The sequence below is a fragment of the Diorhabda sublineata genome, chromosome 8 (assembly GCF_026230105.1).
Source record: "Diorhabda sublineata isolate icDioSubl1.1 chromosome 8, icDioSubl1.1, whole genome shotgun sequence".
In the NCBI taxonomy this organism is placed as follows: domain Eukaryota; kingdom Metazoa; phylum Arthropoda; class Insecta; order Coleoptera; family Chrysomelidae; genus Diorhabda; species Diorhabda sublineata.
This window is the reverse complement of record NC_079481.1, coordinates 28,110,756-28,136,927: the sequence shown is the minus strand read 5'-3', so window position 1 is coordinate 28,136,927 and position 26,172 is coordinate 28,110,756. Positions and strand designations below refer to the sequence as shown.

General features: G+C 34.4%; 1 protein-coding gene across 4 annotated transcripts in view; it reads right to left on the bottom strand.

Annotated features, from left to right (window-relative positions):
• Positions 1-26,172, bottom strand: part of LOC130447323 (torso-like protein) — a 43,879-nt gene that overhangs the window by 3,730 nt on the left and 13,977 nt on the right. For 2 of the 4 annotated variants that reach the window (XM_056784078.1, XM_056784080.1), the window contains exons 2-4: positions 6,511-6,684; positions 5,801-6,000; positions 5,450-5,747 (exon numbers count right to left, since the gene is read on the bottom strand). In XM_056784078.1, the coding sequence (XP_056640056.1) occupies positions 5,450-5,747; positions 5,801-6,000; positions 6,511-6,684 (672 nt within the window). Of the gene's footprint in view, positions 1-5,449; positions 5,748-5,800; positions 6,001-6,510; positions 6,685-18,369; positions 18,672-26,172 lie in introns of those variants that run through there. The other 2 variants (XM_056784079.1, XM_056784081.1) reach the window with 2 other exon arrangements.

The following is a 26,172-nucleotide window of genomic DNA, read 5'->3' as shown; positions in this document are numbered from 1 at the left end:
GCAGTTCCTATCTAAATTGAATTATATAGATTTTTCCAATGCATAAATTTGTGTTGGCTAAATTGTTTGGTGTGTTGCCCATACATTCAGAGTTTTTGGTTCTGGGCCCGTACACTCCTATTCCAGTTCTGCCTGCTGCTTTAGAACCATCCGTGTACCATTTGATGACATTTCTCGTACTTCCACAGCTTAATATTGATGTTAATTTTTTTTCAAAACTAAACTTTTTTGGAATTTCGTCACGATACACGTTTGGTAAGTAAGGACGTCTCTAACATTCTAAGTGATGTTTTTTCCACCACAGTTTCCATTACTGTGTGAAGAAATGGTACATATACAAGCAAGTTTTTGTACCTTCGAGAGATTATTCATCGGGGTATTCTAGACTAGTTCTGATACCACAAATCACTGCCCTATATGTGATGATTGGTCTCACAATTGTCGTGTATATCCGCAGTAAGATCTTTGGGTTACAATTCTAATTTCTCTCTGCGAAGTATCTGTACACCATCAGGGTGGTTTTCGTGGCTTTCTAGTTTAGTAGATTTAGTACAGTTTCGGGTTTTTTAGTTCTAGTCTAGTCTAGATAAGTACGAAAAATCCACACACTCTTTATTCACACTGTATTACAGGATTTCTTCAAAAGTGGCTTTAATAGAAAACTGTTCACCAGAAAAAAAATACGGAAACTTTACATATTTCAGTTGTATTGGAAAAAAATTATACAGTAGTGTTTCGTTATGACACATTTCCTTTATTTTAGGGGTTATATGAAAACCTTGAATAGTTGACAAGGTTAAAGCGTAGCTATTAAATGAAAGAAAAAGTTGATGATAATTACATAAATAAAGTAACCGTATTAGCGAATTCACCCAACTAGGTAATCATTGAATAATACCAACAAACATGAACTTGAATATTTATTATAGTCGTTACATACAGGATATATGAAAATTGTTTAACATTCTAATTAATCTCTTTTTACATCAAACCGTTTTACTCCGCTTCCTGAATCATATTTTTTTACAAGAGTTAATTAAATTCACGTGTTGAACAATTAATAAGGTATTGAAGGAGTAAATAAAAATAAAATTAGTCAGCTGCACCAGCGTAGCGTGTACTCATATAAACGTGGGCGAAGTCACACCAGCGAGGCCCTTTATCTACCCCATTTCACTTGTGAGTCATACTCCCAGTGGTATTTAGAAAATACCTCCACCACGTACAAGTCGAGACTACATACAAATCAAAAGTGACTTTATCCCTGATGTCAAATCCACTAAGGATACGAAAATAAAACGTTAGTAAGTTAAACCGAAATGGTTACTGTTACTTAGTCGTGTGCGTGAATATTTTCACTATTTATTTCAATCAAATAATTCATTTTTTAGCTCCAAACACTCTCTTCCCAGCGATGTTCAATAAATTCGATACATTTTTTATAATAAGAATCGTCCAGCTCCTCAAAATAGCCATCAATTGTCGACATTACCTATTCATTAATGGAAAATCTTTTATCACCGAATCATATTTGAATATAAAATAATCCGAGGGGGCTAAATCTGGTAAATAGGATGCGTTAGATAGCAATTCAAACTTTAATTAATTAATTTTTATCATTGCAATAACGGATGTGTGAACTGGTGCATTATCTAGACGAAACACTTTGTTCTTAGTCAAATTTGGCCGTTTTTGCTTGAAATATTCGCTCAAAGGCTGCAATAAACTCGCATAATACTCGTCGATGGTAGTTTTTCTTTTTTTAAGATAGTCAATTGAAATTACCCCACGCGCATCCCAAAAAACTGACGCCATGACCTTGCCTGCAGATGGAACGATCCTGGCCTTCGTTGGAGCCGGTTCTCCCTTCTAAGTCCATTGTTTTGATTTGTTTTTTGTTTCGAGTGTGAAGTGCTGAACGCATTTTTCATCCATGGTTATGGAACGGCGCAAAAATACCGCGTTGTGGATTTTCTTCATAAAGTGTGTTTCAATGAAAGCGCAAGATTTGAATTTTGCGCCATATTATGTGACAGTCATATGTCACATGATTATGACGTGACAGATCGAAAGTTGGCAGTTAGTAAACATGGATCATTACACTGTAGAACAACGCGTCCTGATTGTAAAAAAGTATTATTAAAAGGTGGATAGTTTAATCCAATGTTCGGTTGAAATAAAGAGATTAATTTATCTACTGAGAAAAGAATAATGAAAAAATTCCATAGTACTGGTACGGTTAGTGATGTGAAGCACACGATATAAGCTCATAGAAGTTGTTGAGAACAAAATGGCAGTTCGCTACAGTATGAAAGAAAGGCCAGAGACTCCAATTCGCCATCGGGCACAAGACTTTGACAGTTTAACAGGCAATCTTGAGCGAATTTTCAAGATTTACAGCTGAATGCCTAAAAAATCCAATCGAATCAACAACTTATGCTAGTAGACCATGAATAGCGAATAGAATTCACCAAATGGATCCTTGAGCAACATGTCGATTTTGCAAACAAAATAATTCTTAGTGATGAGGTCCATTTTCATCTCGATGGCTTCTTTGATAGGCGAAACTGTCGCATTTAAGGCTTAGAAATTCCACAAATGAGTCATTAGAAAGCAATTCTTCCACAATAGGTCACTCTATGGTATGCATTATGATCTTAAGGAATAATTGAATCGTTCTTCCTCGAAAACGAAGTGATTGGCGAACGTTTTCGTTCTATGATTACACAGTTTCTTGTGCCTCATTTGGAAGCTATTGATCTTAACATGATAGTGCCACATGTCATACCGCCCGTGAAACATTGATGATGTCGCACGAGTTTGCTCCTGGTCGCAACTTTTTCCAATTTGATGACCTCTACGCTCTCAGACTTCTGAGAGCATTGAATGCCGAAATTAGACGCTGTACTCAATATGTACTCAATAACGTTATTGAAAACTTCATCAAAAGGGTACGCATATACCAGCAAAACCGGGGGGATATATAATAATAAATATTTCAATACTTTGCTCCAGAAAATCATGTTTTAATGACGATTGGAATCTTACGCTTTTATTGAATCACAATTTATATCTGAACGTAAACAAATAAAGGTTATGTAGATAATATTAAGTGGCTTGTTGTAAATGGGTTCAATTTATTTATTTATAAATCTCAACACACATGAAATTTCATAATTCAATAATACAGCTGTTTGTTTTGAAATATCATTTATGCCCAAATTATTATATTTATTATTATTGGAAAGCAATTCAAATTTTATTTTGGACAATTATTTGAACCGTGAGTAAATTTAATTAAAGTAGTTTTGTAATTTCTATGTAATTTACGTTTTGATTTGCAAAAATCATATTTTTTGCAGATATTTAATATATGTTAAAGTATTTGTTTCTTTTGGATTAAGCCTTTTAAATTAAGAATAGACTTGTACGGCTTCAAATGTTATAACGAATTTGATTGTTAACTTTTATGCGGTCTAACTCCATTCTTTATTAGAAATATTAGTATCCTGCACCTATATGTTGAATTAAATCAAAAGAAAAACCTTTATGGTGTAACGGAACTGTGTTCTAAATCGACTCGGGCTCAAATTCGAGTCTTGAAAACATCTAAAATTGAAAATTCAACGTGATACCTGTCCGAAGACAACGGCAAACCATTGACAGTATTAATGAGTTAGTACCAGCTTCTCTACATAGATTTTCGGATAAATCTGTGATAAATGGGGAGCACCCACTGGTGAAAGGTCGCGTCGGTCCCATAAGACACAAAACAAAGAAGGACTTAGACCAATTTCAAAATAATCGGAATTATATGATGCTATTTATAAAAATATATAAGGAATTTAACGATTTAAAAAGAATCTTTGAAAACTTCCCAAGGAAGGAAACTGATAATCAAGATTTATAGTTATCAGTAAATACTAAGACCCTAGACCAGTGTCCCTCAAGTTTTTTTGTGCCATGTCCCACCCAAGTCCTACTAAAATTCTTCATAATTAACAAATGGAATTGTTCAATTAAGATAAGTTTTCGGAAGAAATTACTAGGAAATTGTTAACAAATTGAGTACGTAATTTTCAAAATATAATGAAAAATTTAAATTCGAAATAATTTTATTAAACATTTAAAAAAAAGCCAGAATTAATACGAAATATATATGACTAAATACAAAAAAAGAAATGTTTCTCAGACTCGGCGTCGGTCAACTTTTTTTACTAGACACCATCAGACCACAGATTCTTTACGAGTCGCCTCAGCTTACCTTCTTCTTAAATTGGTCCGGGGGTCCACGCGGAGGCTGGTGTTTGCCGTGGGGAGGTTAACTTAACGAGGTCAAAAACTTTAACGATATTTTGGTCTCGTTAAACAAATTACTAATATTTATTGGCCGGAATTACTTGAAAATTTGATTTTTCTTCCAATTGGGCACGGAAACCTAACATTGCATTAGAATGTTTTGAAGCAACACACAACAAATTGCCCTCTGTAGGAGGTGGGCCCCACTAGACGAAGAAATAAAATTATGAGAAAGACGCAAAAGGTAACTAATTTAAATAGTCGGCATAGGAAAGCGCACGCGCTTTGGAATTTAATTTCACGACCAGATAGTGAGGCATCTCGTGAAAGTAAAGCGGAGAAGAAATAATTGCGGCAACGCTGGACAAATTCCGATTTATAAATGTCCGTGGTTAAGAAGGCGTTTCGAAAGAGATCAAAATAGTGGTAATATATCCAAAAAATATATATACGAGGTATATCAATAAAGTAAATTCCGTGTACGTGTACAGATACAGAAAAAAAAAATTTTGTACAAATATTAAATTGAAAATAGGTTCTTGTCTTAGCGTGATACAATTTTTCGTGTGCCTATTGTGGAAAAGAAAACATCTTGCTTATGCTTAACTTTTGTTCGGGATGAAGTCATCCTCCATTCAATTGATTGCCGTTTAGTTTCTGGGGTGTCCTTCTTGCCCTTCATTGAACTGCCTGGCCCATTTTCTTATCATTCAGTCACTCATAGCGTTTTGTCCGTAAACCTCGCAGATTTATTCAACTTTTTTTGCATTTAGAAAACGAATCATATTATTAATTAATTCTGACAAAGAAGAACTACAAAGAACAGTCAGCAGCAGCGATCTGACAATGGTTTACATTTCTTCTGCTTGAGTCAAAGTAGCAGCCGCGCATATTCGGAACCGCGATCGCACCGCTGCCGTTGGTAGAAAGAGAAACGAAACTTACATTGTGGAAATTCCTCGTATGTCATTATATAACAAGTACTTAGTACCCACGAACCCTCAAGAAGACTCCTCGATACTAAATTTTCTTCTAGGCATTATTGAAATTAACCAAACCAAAACATGTTCTTACTTTTTGAACACTAAACAAAATCTAATATAGCAATTGAGCAAATATTTCTCAAAAAAGAAATTGAAATAATACTTACTTGGTACAAGGAATTTCCCGTAACGTACGCGTTGATGTAATGCGACCCATACCGCTTTATAAAAGTTAGTACACTCTCGACATCGCCTACTTTAATTTTATCTATTTCTTTAGCTACAACGTCGGCCAATGATAAATTGTCCGGCATTCCATCGAGTTTAACTACATCGCGAAATCTCGATAATCGCACTAACACATAACATTGTTCTTTAACTATGTACGTTGAATTTATTCCCAAATTTCTGCCGATGGTTTCTGCAGTCCATGACGAGGTGAACGCCTTCCATGGTTGATCTAACCTATACAAATAATTCATTTGGATATTCATACATTTTAAAAATGCTCGTCTTACTTTTCGAACGAGAAATCTCGGAAATAAGCTTGGATTAATTGTCCAACGTTGTCGCAAAATTCCATGTGGAAATCTCCTTCGAAGACTCGTCTTTGTCTTTTCGGAACACGTTCCGGATGCGAGGCAAATCGATCGACGTCTGTGAAAATATCTATGGTAGGTTCTCTGAATATCCAATCTGATTCGTTCTTTGAAACTACCTATAATACCAGTAAACATGAATTTTTAGGGAAGATTCAGAAACAGAAGGTAAAATGATTCCAGGACTAGGTGCTACTATGCTAAATTGATGAATTTCGTGGTAATTTAGAAGTCTACAGTGGGGAAGAACTTGGAAATCAAAATCACGAACGAGAGATATAAAAAATATTGTTATATGATGGTAGATTATTGCTGAAAGTTACAAAGAGATTGTCTTTGGTAAAAATTCTGCTCTAAACAAAATGATAAAAAGAAAACAATGACATTCGACAGCTAAAGACCTTTATAGGAATTTAGAAATTTATTAACTATTTGAAAGTAGTTTGCATTCATATTTTTGCCCAAAAATCTTTTACAGTTCTTGAACCCGCGACCAATTGACTGCAAGGCGACGACTTAAGCACGAATGTTTGTTATGCAAATAGAATATTTCCATAAAAAACGAGAAAGGGAGAAAGTCAATAAGTTGATTAAAAGTACGTGGAAATTTGATTAAAAAAATAACTCACTTTCATCGATAATGTTAGATAACCGTATCTCGTGAAAAGATCTATTGATTTTCCTACTTTCAATTGACTTTCTTCGTTGTCTTGAAAGGCATATGTTCTTGCCGTTTCCATTATAACCGACATCGCTAGCACGAGCATTATTGCTCGGCCCCACATTTTCGCCAACTCTGGCACCTGGAACAAAAACAAAATTTATTATTTCCTCAACGCATTCGTTCCAATAATAATTTAATATCAGAATCGAGCTTATTGGGTAAGCGTCTTCTAAATATCATCCCCATAACCATTCATACATCTTCACCCCGTCAAAGATTCTTGCTTCTAGCTTCTTTTATCACCATTTTACCACCTTGTACCTTCTAACAGCACACACTGTAGATCAGGGGTGCTCAAACGGTCGATCGCGATCGACCAGTCGATTGCGAGTGCTTTTTGAGTAGATCTCGAGAAGAAAAAATTTTTTAATAAGTAGGTAGGTAACTAAACTACAAAAATGTATTACGTAATAAAATAACACTGCTTGCGGCAAAAGGCGGCTTTATCAAAGGAACGCGCGGCACTTGTCAAAGAAAAGCCGCGTTGTTTCTAGACTAGACTGTACTGTCTAGTTTCGGGCGGCGCGTTTGACGGTAACATTCGAGACTTTCTTTCACGCCGATATAAATGTTGCGCCTGCATGAATTGGAGTCATTCTGAATTGTAACTTGATAGCGATACTACGTCGATACAAAGTTTATTATTAAATAGTGGAAAATGAGTGCAGTGAAGAAATCTAAAACGTATCATTTTAATAAGGATTGGGAGGAAGAATTTTTCTTTTGTATGGTGAAGGATAAGTGCATTTGTGTTATGTAAGTGATTTTATATCTTGTTTGAAAAAAGAACAAACCATGTTCACAAGACCAGCCAAACAATCAAAAGCTGCTACGATCGCGTCATTTAAAATATCTCATATATTGGCGAAACACAAGAAACCATTCGAAGATGGATCGGTGGTGAAGGAAGCATTTATTGAAGCGGGTGAGACTTTATTTGGAGATTTTAAAAATAAAACAGAAATCATGCCTGCTATTAGAGAACTTCAGTTATCTCGTCCGACTGTCACAAGGCGTATTGAAGTCATGAGTCAGGACATCGCAGATAAACTAAAACATGGATATCATGGAATGTACATACTTTTCTTTACAGTTCGACTAATTCACCGATATGACAGACACTGCCCAGCTGTGTATTTTTATTCGGATGGTATTCAATGACATGTCGGCTAAGGAAGAATTTTTGACAATCATTCCTCTGAAGGGGAAGACCCGTGGCGAAGATAAATATGAAGTTTTCTTTAATTTTGTAAAAAACTACGAGCTACCAATATATAAATTAGTGTGCATTACAACCGATGGAGCACCAGCAATGACTGGAAACAAAAACGGTTTTGTGGCATTGTGTCGAGCTAATGAAGAATTCCCTTAATTTTTTTTCATTCCATTGCATTATACATCAACAAGTTTTATGTTCCAAAGTTTTAAACACGGAGGAAATTATGGGCATTGCAACAAAAATTGTGAATTTCATCCGTGCACGTAGCTTGCAACGGCGACTCTTTCAGTTGCAGTTGGAAGATAGGGAGTCAACTGAACACACTGATTTAGTTCTTCACACAGACGTCAGGTGGTTGAGTCGCGGAAAGTTCCTACAAAGGTTTCAAGAATTATTGCCCGAAATAACAGCTTTTCTAGACGAAAGAGATGATGACACTCAGATTTTGAAAAACGAAAAATGGCTGACTGATTTGGCATTTTTGACTGACATCACAATGCACTTAAACATCGTTAACTTGGTGCTTCAAGGTAAAGGAAAAACTATTATTGAGATGATTAGCGCAGTAAACGCATTCAAAAGTAAATTGCAACTTATGATAGATCAACTGAAAAGAAAGGATCTGAAACATTTTCCGTCTTTGAAAGCAAGGATTCCTCAGTTTAATTATGATACGTATGAGGCTGAATTATCAAATATTTTGGGACAATTCGAAATGCGTTTTTATGATTGCAGTAAATTGGAAAATATAGCATCATTTATGAGTTATCCTTTTTCATGTAAAAACATTATTAGCTACTGAAATAGCAAGTCAGTTTAATATGAACTCATGTTCTGTTGAAAATGAGTTGGTGCAGATTAAATCAGATATACATCTCAAAGCTACAGCATCTGATACAAATTTCTGGTGTTTTTTATCCGAAGATAAATATCCGAATCTAAGGCAAATCGCCCTTCAACTGACGGCATTGTTTGGGTCAACTTACTTGTGCGAGTCTGCATTTTCTGAAATGAAGATAATTAAGTCAAAATATCGCAATCGACTAACTGACGATCATATGTAATCATGCTTGCGATTAGCACTCAGTGGTTACGTACCATCTTATGAAAAGTATGCTGAGGACATGCAGTGCCACACTTCAACATCCAAAGCCACTCTTTAGTTAGGTTTAACACCATATGTAACTGGTAACTTTGTTTTGTAACAACCAATAAACTCGCAATTTTGAATAACTATGAGTTTTTTCATTGATATTGTAGAGAAGAACCTAACCTAGGTAGGTAGGGTGTATCGTGTATGTACGACAACCCTGCATCACACATACTGGCAGCCTCTCAGAGTCGATCGTAAGTAGTCTAAAAATATTGAGGTAGATCGCCAGCAGTTCAAGTTTGAGCACTCCTGCTGTAGATGGTTCCAAAAAGTATTCAACCTATTTCGGGCCTTCATGGCAATTTACCATTCGAAAATCAACTTGTTGTCTAAGTTATTAATTGTGATGCGAATTAGTGTATACTTAGTGAATTGTAAAGTTAAAATTAACATCAGCCTCGTCGAAAAGAATGTATAAAATAAAAAAAAGGAAGAACTGAAAGTTGAAGACTAGCCAAGAATCAGAAAACACAATTAAGTTCTAGTCTTTTAGTCTTTCGACACTGATCTTAGACTATACAGTCACAATGGCTATTTGGGCGGAGAAGGTGGCTAAATATCTAAAAGGTCTAACGAAAATATATTTGATTCTATATTTTCTTTGTTGTTTTTAATGACTTCCAAAGAATCGAGAAACGTGTTCAATGCTTCAACGTTGCTGATATTCATCAACACGTGTTTTCATAAATAAAAATAGTGTGATATCGTTGCAAAAAACATAAAAAAAGATAAATAATCTAACTGAAAAACTCATGATGGCTAAAAAAAATTCGATACAATTTAGAAGTCTAAATAGAAAACCTCACAACTCCAGACCCACTTTTTTTTTAAATTTTGTTTTGCTTCAATTATTTTCTCGAAATTTGATCACTATTTCTATCCTTTATTAAAAAAACAGATCAATTCTTCACTCAATTTTTTTCATCGTAAAGTTTTCTGTGTCTACAGTAAAATTTGATTCTATGAAGTTACGAGATTTGCGAAAACTTTTGTATACTTTTCATTAATTGTTTCACTTCGAACGACATTTACACACATTTGTTCGATTTCAAGTAAATATATATTCAAGAGTTCAAAGTTGAGAAACAGTAAAATATTTAAAAATTCAAATCACGTTTTTGCTTTTTATTACTTTCGATTGCTCAATATGGTATTGAACGCTTTAACGACACCTCGATCGATATTCAAGGAAACTATTAGCTGATATTGATGACTGATACAAGTAAGCGTATATATACAGAGGTCGACATAAGTCAGGCGCAACGCACTCGAAAAATCGGCAGGTATCGTGGGTCCGTACTGTTTTGAGAGTCAAAGTATTTAGAAATAGACAACGATCAAACACATTCGTCTTTTTATGCAGAATGGAGCTTCGCCGCATTATTCGTTATGTGTGAGGGAATACCTTAATCCGAGTTGTTACTGCGCGAAACTGTTTCGCGAAAATGTCTTCGGTCGATTGGACGAAATGTTTCGGGTTCCGGCCGAAAAAAGCGTGAGTCGTCAGTTTGTGCGAGACAATGACCCCGAGTGCACACTGGGAATTTACGTAAAATTTTTTTCCTACGGCCATAAAAGTACAATGTCCAGTGTGCGCCGTTTTTTCTGTCCAAAATAAGCGTTTACGTATGCAATAACATCCTCGTTTGATAAAATCTTTCTTGCAAGTTAAGAAATAGGAAAAATGGCAGTTATTAATTCTTCCCTACTCACTAATTGGATGGTATAATCTTTCGAGAAATATAGATCTGGTTCCATTATAAATATATTATCTAAGCATCATTTTTTGTAGTAATGAAATCAACAACAGTGTTTCCTAGAAGTAGAGTCCACAAATACTTTAATTTAAAAACAACAGAAACGATTTAAATTATTCACGGTACTATTATTAATTTTTATAAGCTATTGTTCAATCTTTACATAAATTTCTGTATTTTCAATCATTTAATTAATGAAAACGTATTCATTGAAATCATTATCATCGCATTCAACTTTATACCTAAATGAGGGAACCACGAGTTACATTTTTTTGCAATTATTATGACGTAAATTGAAATTTCAAGGACTGCGCAATCATCAGAACAATTAGAATTTTTACTAAATTGAATCTTCCGAGCAAGAAACAAACCGACGAAAAAAAAAACGGAAAAAACCCAGCGATAATTATCATTAATAAGTTAAAATTAAAAGTGGTTGCAAAATTATTTCTTCACGGTATTTAAACAACAATTGTGGTACTTTTCGTGATTTTAGCTCTCACTGTTTTACCAGAATATGCGGATATTCTGTCCGTTCGATTACCATTAACAAATGACAAAAACAAAATAATTCCAGATTGGCGAATGAAGGGAAACCCCTAAAAGGCGTAGAAGATCAACTCATCTGTGTATGCTTATGCAACCAGGCAGATTTTGTAGCTATTCTAAATTCTCAAATATTTTAAACGAGAAAGCACCGGAAAATTTACTTTCTGGATGTACCTTGTAATTATTAAAATATTTAACTTTAAGAAAGCATCCCTTTGAATTTTTTACTGCAAATTATTTCCTCTTGTTTTCTGTAAAAAGTAAATATGACATATCATGTTAACAATTTCTAAAACGCTAGCTAAGAGAAAGAAATTTGGCTACTAGGCTACCAGGGTAAACCACGCAAGAAGAAAGCAGTCAGTCTCGTCAAAAAACCTACCAAAGCCCTAATCTAACCTAAAGAGATGTCACACTAACCATGAATTGAACAGATTCCTAACATATCAGATGGAGAAACACTACAGATATAAGACAATTCAAAATATTCATAACCATATTAGATGAGAGTCTGAGATGTCCACAAAAAAGACATTATTTTATTGGTCGGTCTTTTAACAGGTCACTGAAGACAATAAATATGCCAGAGAATGACAATTGTAGGTTCTGCGTTCATATTATAGATACAGCAGCAGTAGCAAAGCATTTACTTTGTAATTTTCATGACTTTTTTTGAAAAAGATTTAGGTACTTCAAAGTAGTAGTGTGAACATTAGAATTGGAACAAAATAAACTTCCTTCGCGTGTCTGGAAAACCAAGACGACTCCCAAACATACATTCGTCTTCAAACGGCTTTCTTCTGTCAGAGTAGACATAATAAGTCCACATTGATTTTATGTGTGCTAAGAAAGTTGTCAGAAAATCAAAATGTTATCGAAAATTTAACCCAAAACAGATCAACAACAAAATTCCTTTTATTTTTTCCCTATATGTAACCATTTCCAAGTTATAGCTGTACTAAAAGTTTCAGAAGTTGCCTTCTACACAGTACAACTATTTTGATTGGGGTTAGAAATTGACTGAGAATAATTTGGTAACCATTCAAACTATCTTTCTTCTCCGAAAAACTCCTGGACACTATTTTTTGGAACCATGAAAAAGGTTGTATGTGGCTGAAGAAGAGTAGAGTTGCCGTGTGTACTAATTATTCAGACTAGTCTTCCCCGAATGTTCAATTGAATGCTATAGATGAAGATTTGTCTGATATAGATGAAAAAATAGAAGATTTATTTTCACTTGAACAATTCATAAGTTTCCAGCAAGAAGAGGAAGAAGAAATGACTATTGGAAGTTGAATGAATAAATTAGAAATATATTTATCAATATCATTAACATTATTCTTTAATTACAATATTTTTCCATAAACTCCATCGTAAAAGATCATGGAATGAGCTTACAAGGAAACCAAGTAGTATGTGGATATGTGTGTAACACGTAGAATGCTCTTTTGAAGTTTTAGTCTAACAATATCATAGGATTTTTTATTATTAGGAAAAAATTATAAGAAACATTTGTGTAGATTATTTTATGATTTAGCATTTTGGTTTAAGCTATACTATCGACAGTTTTTGCGAAAAATGTAGACGCTCAGTCGGAATTTTTGTTATTTAAAATGTGGAAATTAAGCCTTCGTCCTGTACAACTGGTTTGAAAGAAAGTAAATAAATATTCCAAATTGATAAACTACACAACATGAATTAGCTCTGTCATTTAACTTTGTAGGACAATAATCATCAAACTAATAAAAAATGCATCTTATTAGACTCAATAAGTTCTTGACCGACTTATTTCTTCATAAATAATCGTTAGAACAATTGGGACAAACTGTAATATAATAATATATGTTTTAATAGATTAACAATTATTTTATAATCGGTTTTAACAAGCAAATATTTCGTTATATAATAGTTATTTATGTATTAAATGGAAATTATATTTTCCACTGAAACAACTCCTGGTATACGACAAGGTTGTATTTATATTATAGAATTTTTTACAAAATTACTTATATTAATGTCTAGAGTTGTTTATAGACGTGGCTCCTACTGTATACCTTTTGGGTGAATTTATAACTTTATTTCATCAAACATCTACCAAAGTTTGATGAAGGATATTTTGATCCGAGTTATAAGATATCAGGATAAATAAGAAAAGTTATCAAAAATACAGGATATGTTTACGCAAGTAATTGGATTAACCGAGAGAGGTTTGACATAATCCTTGACTATCCCATTAGGTAGTGTGAGTAATATTTTATCTGACCTTTTAGAAAGATCTGTGCAAAATGGGTGCGGTTCTTGCTAAGACCGGAAAAAACTCAATCGTATTTGTGTTTGGAGCGTTTTCCGAAGGACAAAAATTATTTTTGCTTCGTTTTATACCTTTAAATGAGACTCGGATATACTACCATGATCCTATATCAAAACAAGAGTGGCGCCAGCCCTGTTCTTCGATACCAAAGAGAGTTAGAGTCCAGAAATCGGATTGAAAGGTGTTAGCATCAATTTTTTTAGCAAATGATATTTCTAAATGACCTCTACATTTTTGAGCCAGAATCGTAGAGTATTTTATATCATCTGAAAGTGAAAATATGTGAAAAGACACATGGTTTACCAGCTTGAAAAACATTAAATTATTCAATGAATTGTAGTGTTGTAAGTAATATCGGATTTTATAAGTAAAAACTACGAAGCCCCGTTTCAAACATATCGTAACATGTCTCTAATTCTATGAAGAATACTACATATGCTTTCCTTTTCTTATAATCATTCTTTTTTTGTTTTTTGACAAGGCTACATCTACATTGGATTCGTATTTTTCCCGATCCGATCCTACTTGATTGCTCTCGACCATTGGAGAAAAATCAAACACAAGTATTTTAACACAGGTGCCTACAGTCTTTTTTTTACCCGCTGTTGGACACCTGAAGCTACAACAAAATGAGAATTGACAAGGAATAAGTCGGAGTAAATAAATAAATTGTAAAAAATGTTAAAGGAACAGAAACAAATACACGCAGTTCATGATATAATTTCGAAAGATCAGGCGTTTTGCATCGTAACAGCTGAGTCGGTATGTTAATGTTTGAAATCATTATTACATTAAAAAGACCCTCGTGTTTTGATCGAGTCGATAAGTGGATACATTCGTTTTGCAAAAGAACCCTTCCGAATATGCCGAAGTATGATTTGAAGGTGTCTTTATCGATCTGAGTCTATTGAAATAACCTGTTGAATGCTCTAGCTAAGCTACTTCCTTGAAGTGATAATTCATTAACAGAATCTTGTGATGAAGCCGAGCTGAAGCCACCGATAGACATAGAACAAAGAGGAACAAGAAAAAAGGCAGACCAAGGAAAAGATGGTACGCAGAGGTGATGGAGAGAGAGGGAGGGAGGAATTCAGGACTGGAAAATAAAAGCAAAAAATAGGGAAGAGTGGAAGGGAATCACTTCCTTTCTATGGGTCTAAAAGTCCTGCGTGAAGCAACTATATATATACAATATTTTGTAAGTAAGCAGATGTATGCCACAATACACTCCGTTTTTCCGGATTTGTATCGAAACATTTTCCCAGTAGACGCCACTTGTCTGTCATTATACCGAAAGCACACTCTACGCCTTGGATAGTCTGTATGTTTGTGTCTGTTTCGAATACGGGTTCATAAGGAAGGTTTTCAGAGAATAGGCATCATCTGCAAGTATCACAAACGGCACATCTATAACGATTCCTTCCATGGGTGACGGTGAGTTCACAACTAGATCAGATCTGTCAGGCTCGGAACCAATGAAGGCAATCACATCGGACGTAACAGCGCTAGACATCGGATCAAATCGGGAGACATACTGAACCAATTTAGGTGTACTCTGAGCTGATTTTATAAAGAATGTCTATTAGTAGTTCAAGTACAAACACCCAGTCAACATTTATTTGGTTAGAACAGATAAAATTGTCTTGAATTATAAAATTTCAATAAAGTCTCTATCGGCTAGATTTTTAGCCTAGTTTCAAAAATACGTACGCAAACTAAGAGGATACAAAATGGGAAATAAAGAGGTCAAAATCCTGTGCTATGCAGATGATGCGGTACTGTTGGCGTAGAACGTGGACGATCTGCAAAGGCTAATGTACCAATTTAACAAAACAGCAAAAAAGTTCAATATGATAATATCAGCGGCAAAGACAAAATCAATGGTTACTTCCAAGACACCGATCAGATGTAAGCTTGTGGTGGATAACAAAATAATGGAACACCAGGAAATGAAATTTAAATATCTGGGAATCGAAATATCTGGACACGGGGACGTGGAGCAGGAAGTAAGAAACCAAGCTACAAGAGCCTCAAGAGCAGCAGCATACCTAAATGGCACAATCTGGCGAAATAAATACATTCGAACTGAAGCAAAAGCCCGCATATACAAGAACACAATCAGACTTATATTATCCTATGCAGCAGAGACCCGACCTGAGACCTCTAAAACGAAACGGATATTGGGAAGAACACTAATGGATAGAGAAAGGAGTGAAAACATAAGACGAACATGCGGGATAGATAACATCAATGACTGGGTACTGGATAGAAAGATAACATGGAATGAGCACATTGACCGCATGACGGAAGAACGAATTGTGAAAATATCAAGGGACAAATCACACTCACAACCTCCCAGGTGACTGAGCAGAGGCAGTGATGTGAAGAAAAACAGGCAATGATGCCTATACAAAGCAGGGAGAAGAAGAAGAAGAAGAAAGATCAATAGCAAAGTTCAGTGCTTGTATGACTATTGAAAGATTTGGTTTAGCTTTCTCCAATTATGACAATCACGTTCTAATACGTTGTTCAGATCATTCAAAAGCAATAGAGGTGTGTCGGAAGAAGACGACATATAAGATAACTATTCGCAAAGCTATTATTGGTTGCATTCAGCGAACGAAACTGTTGTGCAACTGTTGTAAAACCTTAGCGGAATCGTTCGATGGCACATACGCTACACGTTCTGGAGCGGCGAAAGTCAAATGTTAAACGACTGTTTTGTATAAAAATAACGAGGAAATGGATTAGAGATGTATGAATTATTATAAGTTCGTTTTGAATTATAATATCCATTTTTATATACATATAAAAGTTGGTGAGTTAAGGATATTCCTCGTAGATCTTAAAAGAAGAACCACCAAATTTACCACTTAATGTAACATTTGTTAAGTCAGCTGTCAAAATAGCCTATATGTCAAAATTAACAATTGACAAAAAACGAAAAAGGCTTTACAGCGAACGCTTACCATGGATAGGTCTACGTCCGCTGAATGCGATCACTTCAAAAATTTGAGAAACTTGACTAAAAACTACTGTATTTCCTTCATATATTTCTGTTTTCTCAAAAATTGAATTACTACTTCGACGTATCTATGTTAAAGTGTTAAGGCCGATCCTATAAAATGTTTCATTTTCCATTGGGGAAGTTGTTCACTTTGATATATTTCCTTTGATATAATCGAATTAGTTTATATCTACTGCATATTTATTTTTAGACGACGCCATCAGAAAGTTATTCGTTCTGTATTCATTTACATACCGAAAGTTGCGTTTTGAGTGTTCCATGTAGTGACAGTTGACAGTTATGTACTGCAAAACACTTTCGGGACGCTCTGGAGTAAACAAATTTAACTTCCTTAAATGTGACTTTAGCCACTTCAATGTTGACAGTTGACAGTTTCACTTTGATGATTTTGTATAACCTTAAATTTTTAATTTTCTGAAATTATTTGTTTTATCCGAAGTTTTGTCTAAATTAATGAATAACAATGAATGATGATGAAAAAGATAACGTCAGCGATGAAGAGTTACTCGAATCCATGCCACCTGATCTCACCGAGGAAAGCAATGCGGACGTTCTTAATTCGTTGTCGGATAAGGTACGAAAAACAGTTCGAGCTCTTTATGTAGCGTTGTCACCAGAAAAAGGCGAAAAACCCAACGGAAAACGTAGTGCTCGCTTATTTTTCAGAAGGATATAAAATCTGGAAAAGTTCTACTTTATGGTCTACATTCTCGATGATTAAAAGTATAAAATATAATAGAATCCTTGTTACATACTTATGCGTCGTCTAAAAAATGTTATGTACGCCGCGGCTGAAATACTATTTGTTGGACTCGTCTGTTGCTCGCCTCGTTTCGCTCGTCTCGCAATTTTCAGACTCGTCCAACAAAGTAGCACTTTATTGTATCCTTGTACTTTACAGTAATCTTAAATTCTTCCAATCCCGTTTGAAATAATTAGAAATAAAAAATCAACAAACATCAATAACTAAACTTTTATACTAATTTTTTTAATTGTTTTAACAGTAAGCAACTACTGTTACCAGAAACATTTATTGTAGGAATAGAAATATTTTTCGTATTTCTAAAAATTCAATTTTAGTTAGTTTACAATGTTACCTTAGTGATTTCTGTTAATTTTTATTTCTTTAAATAATAGGAGAATAATCGAAGGAGCTATTTTTCAGGTAAATTGTCAATTATACGTCCGTAAAGTTATTATTACTCGATTAGATATTCTTGCCTCGTCCATAAAAATCTATCTCGTACCGTACTAAATCACTTCTCGGATTTATAACATTATATACAGTTATTTAATTTCAAATTTCTTTAATTTTTTATTTCTTAGACCTTTTGATACACCAATGCATCCAAATGTCCCCGATTTTAGGCCTCCTTTATTCCAAAATTAGCTTTTTTAATAATTTTTGGAAGACAGACAAAACTTGACACCTCGACCTTTCCTGAAGTGAATATTTTGAGGCGTCAAGTTTTGTCTTTCTTCCAAAAATTATGAAAAAAGCTAATTTTGGAATAAAGGAGGCCTGAAATCGGAGACATTTGGATGCATTCATTTAATTTTATTAACCGATTTTAATTACGTTAATAATTTTTAAAAATTCTCTGATATTTTAAAAATCTCAATAAAAATGATCAAAACTATATCAACGTCCGAATCTTTTGAAATGAATGTTACAAATATACAGATATTTTAATTGACACAAAGATTGTTTTTATTTATATAGTATAAAGTAAAAATAACATCTAACCTTTCATATGCCACTCGAATAACACTATTTCTTTTTCACACGCACCATATCTTTTCTCTAGGACCTAGTGTTGATCTAGTATCTTTCAACGAAAAAAAAAAAAACCTACCGCACATTCAACGTATGAAACATCGAGTCAAGGCAAGCGCGTTCAACAAACTGATTCGACAACGTTAGAGCGAGTGATGGAAACAAGAAATTGTGATATTGACCACTTTTGGGCTTCCCTTGATAGCCAAGCCGGCAGGTACCCACATTAAATTTGTAGGAGTCGAGGGGAAACAATGTTGATAAGCCGCGTCGACCTGATAAACACACACCACGGCCATAACAGAATTATTTTTAACATCAGTAGAAGGGGAATATGTGTTAAAAATTATAACTTGTTAAGCATACAATGTCATAAAATGTTTTAAATATTACGAGGGGGTGTTGATATGTGTCGAACGTAATTTTTATAACTATTATATAAGCTTATAGTCCAGTCATTTAAGCTTAAATTAGGTAAGAATCTCGGAATTCGAGATACCCAGCTGTAAGTCTGTAAATACTTGTATATTGACACCCTAAAAGTGTCAAAACCTACATATGGTAGGGTGTACGCAACTATTAAATTTCAAGGTCAAAGGTCACAAAAATCGGTTTTTTGCGCTTTTTTTGTAAATATCTCATTTCCTATGGGTTTTTTGCTTTTTAAAAAGTTTTTGAGAAACCGACAAATTTGGAAGAAAATTCTTCGGCCCAAAGATTATTAGAGAGTGGAACTCAAACCTTATTGGCAGTCTATAATGCTTTTGAAATCTGTGAAAAGTCTCGATCGTCTTCATTATATGCATTACGTCAAGTCTACAAAACTTAATAAACATGTGCAGCTTTCAAATATTCCACCAACACGTGCAGCTGCTCATCAACTTTTCAAACTTGTATGTTATCAAGTTCAAACTTGGTTAGGGCATAATTTGGAACCCCAGGTATGCGGTTGGGCAATGCGAAACGATGTTCTAGAGCCTATCATGACAACTTTACCACCTGCTCCAGAAGATTTGCTAAATACAATTTTCTGCAACTGCAAGAGTGGTTGTGGTTCGCGATGCGGATGCAGGAAAGAGGGCTTGCAATGTTATTTAGCTAGTGGCTCAATGCTCTACCATATCAGAGCGACATTAACGAAGATGGAACCTTTGACCCCGAAATCATGGAAGAATTTAAGACAAATGTCGTTGAAGACGATAATAAAGACCAGTTCGAAATTTACCAGCAGCCGGAAGACTACGATGAAGAGGAAGAAGATGATTAAAATTATAAATTGTAGTTTTTGTACCCATTATTCCATTTTTTTACTTTTAATAAAAATAAATGTATTGAAGGATATTTTTTTATAAAAGTATTTATTTGTTTTTTTTCTTCAATCATGTAAGAAGTTAAAATTCAAATATAATTTCTATATTTTCATTAACAATTCTGCAATTACATGGACAGGTAAGTGTTGTTAAATAAATTAATACTGAATAAAAAGTGGATAGGTTAGGAAAAATATGAGAAAATATAATATAATAGTTAATAAAAAATGACAAATATTTATAATCATTGATTTATCGATAGTTCAACAACTATATATGGCGCGTTTTCGACCGGAGACACCGGTTGACCTGAAGTGATCCTGTGACCGCGTGCTCTTCGCCCTCTACCTCGAAAACGGTTCTCCATATATAAAATTTTTTTAAGCAAAATTTGTAGAGAATTTTGTATTCTACAATATTGATAATAAATACAAATAGCAAAAAACCCATAGGAAACGAGATATTTACAAAAAAAAAAGCACAAAAACCGATTTTTGTGACCTTTGACCTTGAAATTTAATAGTTGCGTACACCCTACCATATGTAGGTTTTGAGACAACTTTTAGGGTGTCAATATACAAGTATTTACAGACTTACAGCTGGTTATCTCGAATTCCGATACTATAATGACTGGACTATTAGTTGTTCGTGTGAATGTATATTAGTATGGAGCGTAATAACGGAATCTCGAATATTGTTTTGTAATAGTAGTAGATGAAAAAACGAAATTTTTTTTCATTCATATAACATTTTTGCTTCAATTTCAAAATAAAATCTAGAATCCTTAATTACAGAAAATAACCAAAGAAAAACCGACCCAAAATAATGACCAAACTTGGGACATGCCTCAAGATAATGCATCGAATAAGTTTAGCTCCGTCCACCGTCCAAGAAATGAACAGGAATGCCATTAAACAGTATACGGACGGATCTAAAACAGACAGAACAGGAATAGATGTATACGGGACCTGAACCAACTACTCTGAAAGCCTGAGCAGCACACCAAGTATTTTTCAAGAAAAAATTTATGCAAATTAAAAATGTCTCCAGTCCAATCTAGAGAGGAACTGTCGAAAACAGGAGATCCTTATCCAGTTCGATAGCCAAGCATCTATCAGATCCCCAAACTCCAATGTAATAAAATCCAAACTCGTTTGGGATTGCCTAGAAAAATTGAACGAGTTAGACAAGAAAAATAGAGTTACCTACAATGGATTCCGGGACACACCATGAAGGGAAATGAAATCGATAATAAACTTGATAAAGCGTGGGCAGACAAGACTGAACTCTTTTGTGGTATCAGTTACGGAACAATTAAAATGCACTAGAAAAGAAGGTAGATAGGAGCAAAATCAATTATTGGGACAATATACAGGAGCTGAGACAAGGTAAAGACTTTTCTCAGAAACTATAACCACCAGAGTAGATCTGCTGAATGTATCAATTGAAGTAAGAACAATTTACAAATACTAACAAGTATCCTATTGAGGCATTGTCGCTTCAGTAGATACCTGAAGATGCTAGACTCTGGCAGTTACAGCTAACCCATGTTCTGAACTTTTTGAAAGGAGTGGGGTGAACAAATCAGCTGTATACACTAGGTTCCTCAGTATCGCAGCAAGACAAAGGGATACAAGAGATCCTCCGGGTCCCAGTGTATATGATACCCCAATATCCACAAAAAAACCAAAAATAACTCAAGTTTATTGTCAATTGTATCCAAGTTATTTGTATCTATTTCATCGATAATTTCATATATTGCGAATAATTACACAAAAGAAGTATAGTAGGTATTCTATTTTTTGTTTTACGAGAGTAGTGCGGTTATACTATGAACGGTAAATCTGGGGTCCTCAAAATATCAGAAACCAGGCTGATACATCCTTTGCAATTGATAATTTGTCTACTACATGCAAATCCAATATCTCGATGGACAGACTACGGGTCTTATAGAATTTTCTGGTTAAGTAGCTTCCAAATTGCGGAGAACTACCAATTCCAAATTATAGAAAAATTGAATTTGCCAGAAATTGATTAGGAAGACTCAAGTGCTGGCCAGAAGTCTTAATTGAAATTTGTCAAGCAGTATCAACGGAAGTATTGTCCAAAGGTTTGGCGAAAAAGTTTTTCATTCTCGTTGGTTGCAAATAGAATTATATGTCTTATGTTAAACTCCTTAAAACCTTGGAGTTCCTGAAACATCAAAGTGAAGCCTTTTTGCAAGTATGTAGTTATTTATTTGTGGGAAATCATCAAATATACCAGGTATACAGTATAGAGACGTCGTTGATTCAATTATTCAAAGAAATACGTTTTTGTCAGCTCAGAAAATATTCTTCAAGCAATAGTAATTGAATGTAGGATACATATTAGGAAACGTAGGCTTAAAAGGATTATGACAGCTAGATCAAGACCTAATGAAAGTGTTTGATGCTTTCAAATACCTTCTGTTAATTTTGATACATCTGAATCTATAGATTTAATAAATTGGAATGATTGCAAATACACTGATTGTCTAATATTGTCACGATTGACCGATGAAGAAATTAAAGTTCAGACAGGAGATGCCCCAGATTATACCTAACAATTGGGTATAATTACTCCAAAGGAATATGAGCTTAGAGCTGCGTTTTTTAAGTAATCTTTTTGCTACATTATCAAATAAAAATGAACATTTATTTCTCTTCTATTACAAGTAAAATCAAATGAGTAAATTTCACTCTAATGTATATGTATTTTGGGCACTTCAAAACTGGCACATGTCCTGGTGGTGCTTTAATTCTTGGATGAGTTACAAACCTAAGGGTAAAATGATTACTAAAAGATATTATCTTAATGTCAAAACGCGATTTCTAAAATAATTTTAGAACGAATTTACTTATATCTATCATTATCTATCAACATTAATATTACACATCAAAGGACATCAAGCACCAATATTATTTATTTCATATTTGTTGCATTAGTTGAATTAATGCTTTCGTACTAAAGCAGCGTTGTCATATCGTCATATTAGAAACAATAGGTTAGGAAAATAGTTAACCAATACCTCTCTCAAAAAACGCAGGTTTAGTACCATTATTTCTCGGAACTTATTTTGTTACTTATATTTTTCAATCTAATCAGTTTTGAATTTTGATATCTGATTCAATAAAAATTAATTGTTAGGTATGTCGAGTTGTCAAGGTATGATCAACCACAAAACGAAGCGTTGGTTCATGACTTTGACATTCTAACCTCATTTTTTTAGAAAAAAATTATTGGTCTGCTTGGTCAACGGAACATGTGATTCTGTCATTGAATAAATTTATTTTTATATCGATACAGATGTTCCGGAATGAATAATACATGATAATGTCGAAAAATGAAAGGTTACTACGCAAATTTAAGGATACATAACAACTTAAAAATCGACTATATAATGTCGTAATAATCATTTTTACTCTCAAGACCCTCCTGTTAACATTTCTTATAGTTTTTGACATATGACAGTTTTCATAATACTTTCTGTAAAATCTTCTATTGCTTGAATTCGACCTATTTTTGACGTCGTGCTACTCACAACAATCTAACTCTAAATTCTATTTATTTCTTCAATTTCTTAGACCTTTTGATATGTTTATGTTTCTTGATTTTTGGTCTCTTCTGATTTAAATGAGTTTCTTTAATAATTTTTTGAAGACAGAGAAAGAAACTCATTTTAAAACAGGAGAGACCTAAAATCAAAAACATTTAGAAGCAAATTCTATTATTGAATATCATCTGACAGTTTCTCCCAGAACTGTTTAATGTACGAGGCATATTTTTTAACTAAGTACCGTTTTGGAATTGAAAAAAAGAAGTGCAAAAAAATATCGCAATAATTTTATTTTTACATGAAAGTCTGTACCTTAATCTACCTACTTTTCTACATAATTTCCGTGAATATTGAAGCACCAGTTTTTGAATACCCTCCTCATAAAATTCTGCCGCCTGACTTGTTAACCTCTGTACCACAAGTGTTTTGTCTTCGTTATCGTCTTGAAGACGCTGACCGCCCAGGTGTTTCTTCAAGTGCAGGAACAAATGGTAGTCCCTGGGCGCCAGATCAGGGCTAATACGTTTCAAATCAATCTTCATCTTTTACTTTTGACTAGGACGTTTACAAATATTCCAATTGAAATCTTTAGATATTTCTTGAAGTACGTCTAAGAATATTTAGGACCTTTTCTTCTTCCTCTTCAATGTCTCTATTTTCTGTCTTATTTTCCGCAGACACATATGATGCTATAGATTGAAATTTAAAGGGTTTTTACATATCTTTTGCATTATTATCTTAAGATGTTGATTCAAATGAAAACTCTGTAAAAATGCGTGGGTTGCTTCTACTTAGTTTGATGTATTTGTTACGTCCCAAGCCCGATCTTGTACGGAGTCGAGCTTCGTACAATGAATTTGTACGAAGTCCGATCTGTACAAGCCATTTTGTACGAAGCCGAGATTGGCGGACTTCGGACAGAGATGATTGTACGAAGTCGACTCTGTACAACGCTGGTTGTACGGAGTCGGAGCATCGATACTCACTCGGTAATGAGCGCGTTATTCCGAAGTAGTACACGCAACCTAACCTAACCTAACCTAACCTAACAATAGATGGTAGCCAACTAGAGAACATACTTTCAATCACAATAACTACGTTTGTGTTTACTAACATCTTAATAGCGCGCTCATTACCGAGTGAGTATCGATGCTCCGACTGCGTACAACCAGCGTTGTACAGAGTCGACTTCGTACAATCATCTTTGTCCGAAGTCCGCCAATCTCGGCTTCGTACAAAATGGCTTGTACAGATCGGACTTCGTACAAATTCATTGTACGAAGATCGACTCCGTACAAGATCGGGCTTGGGACGTAACATATTTATCAAATAGAAGGTAATATGGCTGTTGAGTGAGTCAGCGGATAGCCTTGAGAGAAGCAGAAGATTGAGTCAGACCTTGTATTATGTGTGTGTGATACTCTCTAGTAGGTATCTAAGACGTGGTGTTATGCAGAGGGACGTTAACCCAACGCATAATATTTTCTAATAGTTTTTCCTCAACTTCTGACTCAAGGTCGCCTGCTGTGTGGCTCTGGAGTTATGATGCCTATTTCGAATGTCTAAAACTCTAGTACTCCTCTTCTATTTTCTTCTGATTATTTTTTGGGAAACAGAACGGTTCTGGTCAATCTTCTCAATAGATTGTTTTTATCTTTTTCTGTATAGCTGTGTGTAGTGGCACCCAGATTCCAAAATTAGGTAGTAGAATTATTAGAATAGAAGTATGCATAAATTGTGAAAAATCTTATCCCAATCTTCCAATTCTTATTTGTAGCTCAACATAATTTCTATTATTGTTTATAGTTACTGCTGGTGAGTAGAAAATCTTCAAGAGGAAGAATATAGTTAGAAAAAATTACTTTCAGTTAAGTAGGTAGAGGTTGAGTGGGACGAAATTATGATTCCAAAGTATATAATTTAATTGATTCAGACTGAAGCGTACATCAAATACAAGTTTAGATGGAATCATTTGCCCCCAAAAAAAGTTGTAGACCTTGACTTTATATATAATAACAAAAACGACATTTACCTGGAATCATAATCAATTAGGTATAAATGAAAGTACTATCACGAAAATGCTGCACTGGTAATTGCGTGAAGTTGATTCCGTTCAAGATATTATTTTAGTTTAGCAATTTTATTTTATTGAAAGCAATAAAAATAAAATCAATATTCATGAATTATAACCATTCCTTCTAATAATATTGAAAACTTAATTTCAATATTCTTTTTTTTTTTTAATAATACAAGTGGGAACCGGAAAGTAACATCGCTTAAATTCTAGTGTTTCTAGCCAAATAAAAATCAAATTTTTCATTTTTGCCATATCTCCAAAAGCTTTTGGATGCCTTTTCCGCAAAAATCTTTCGGCTTTTAGCACGAAGGACTCTGCATTGTTGAAATCGCAGTACTCCAAGTGCCTCTTTCAATAAATAATAGTCGCATGGCGACAAATCGGGACTATAAGGAGGGCGATCCAATGTTTCTTAACCCACTTCGTTCAACGTTTACATCGTAGAAGCTTTCTAGCGATCTTGGAGTGGAAATATCGCGTATTTTTCATCTGTCTACAGGTTTCCACGCTTTAACTGCCGCTCTGTCGCCTTTCTTCCTCCAAATCATATCTGTTGTGAATATTGTTTGTAATAAATTTTCTTCTTCCTCTTCGTACCGCTGCAAACTTCCCAGCGTGTGAATTTCTGTTCGAAATTCAGAAGTCTTGTGGTGCTATTGAAGCAGTAGAATATCTGCTCTGCTGCAAATGTTCTGGGATGGTCGACCAAGGTTAGTTTAGGGATTTGATACTTCTGATGTGGATTTGCTTCTATTTCTGCAGTTAGCATGTTGGTTGTCTACCTGATCGACAATCAGCATCAAGATTCT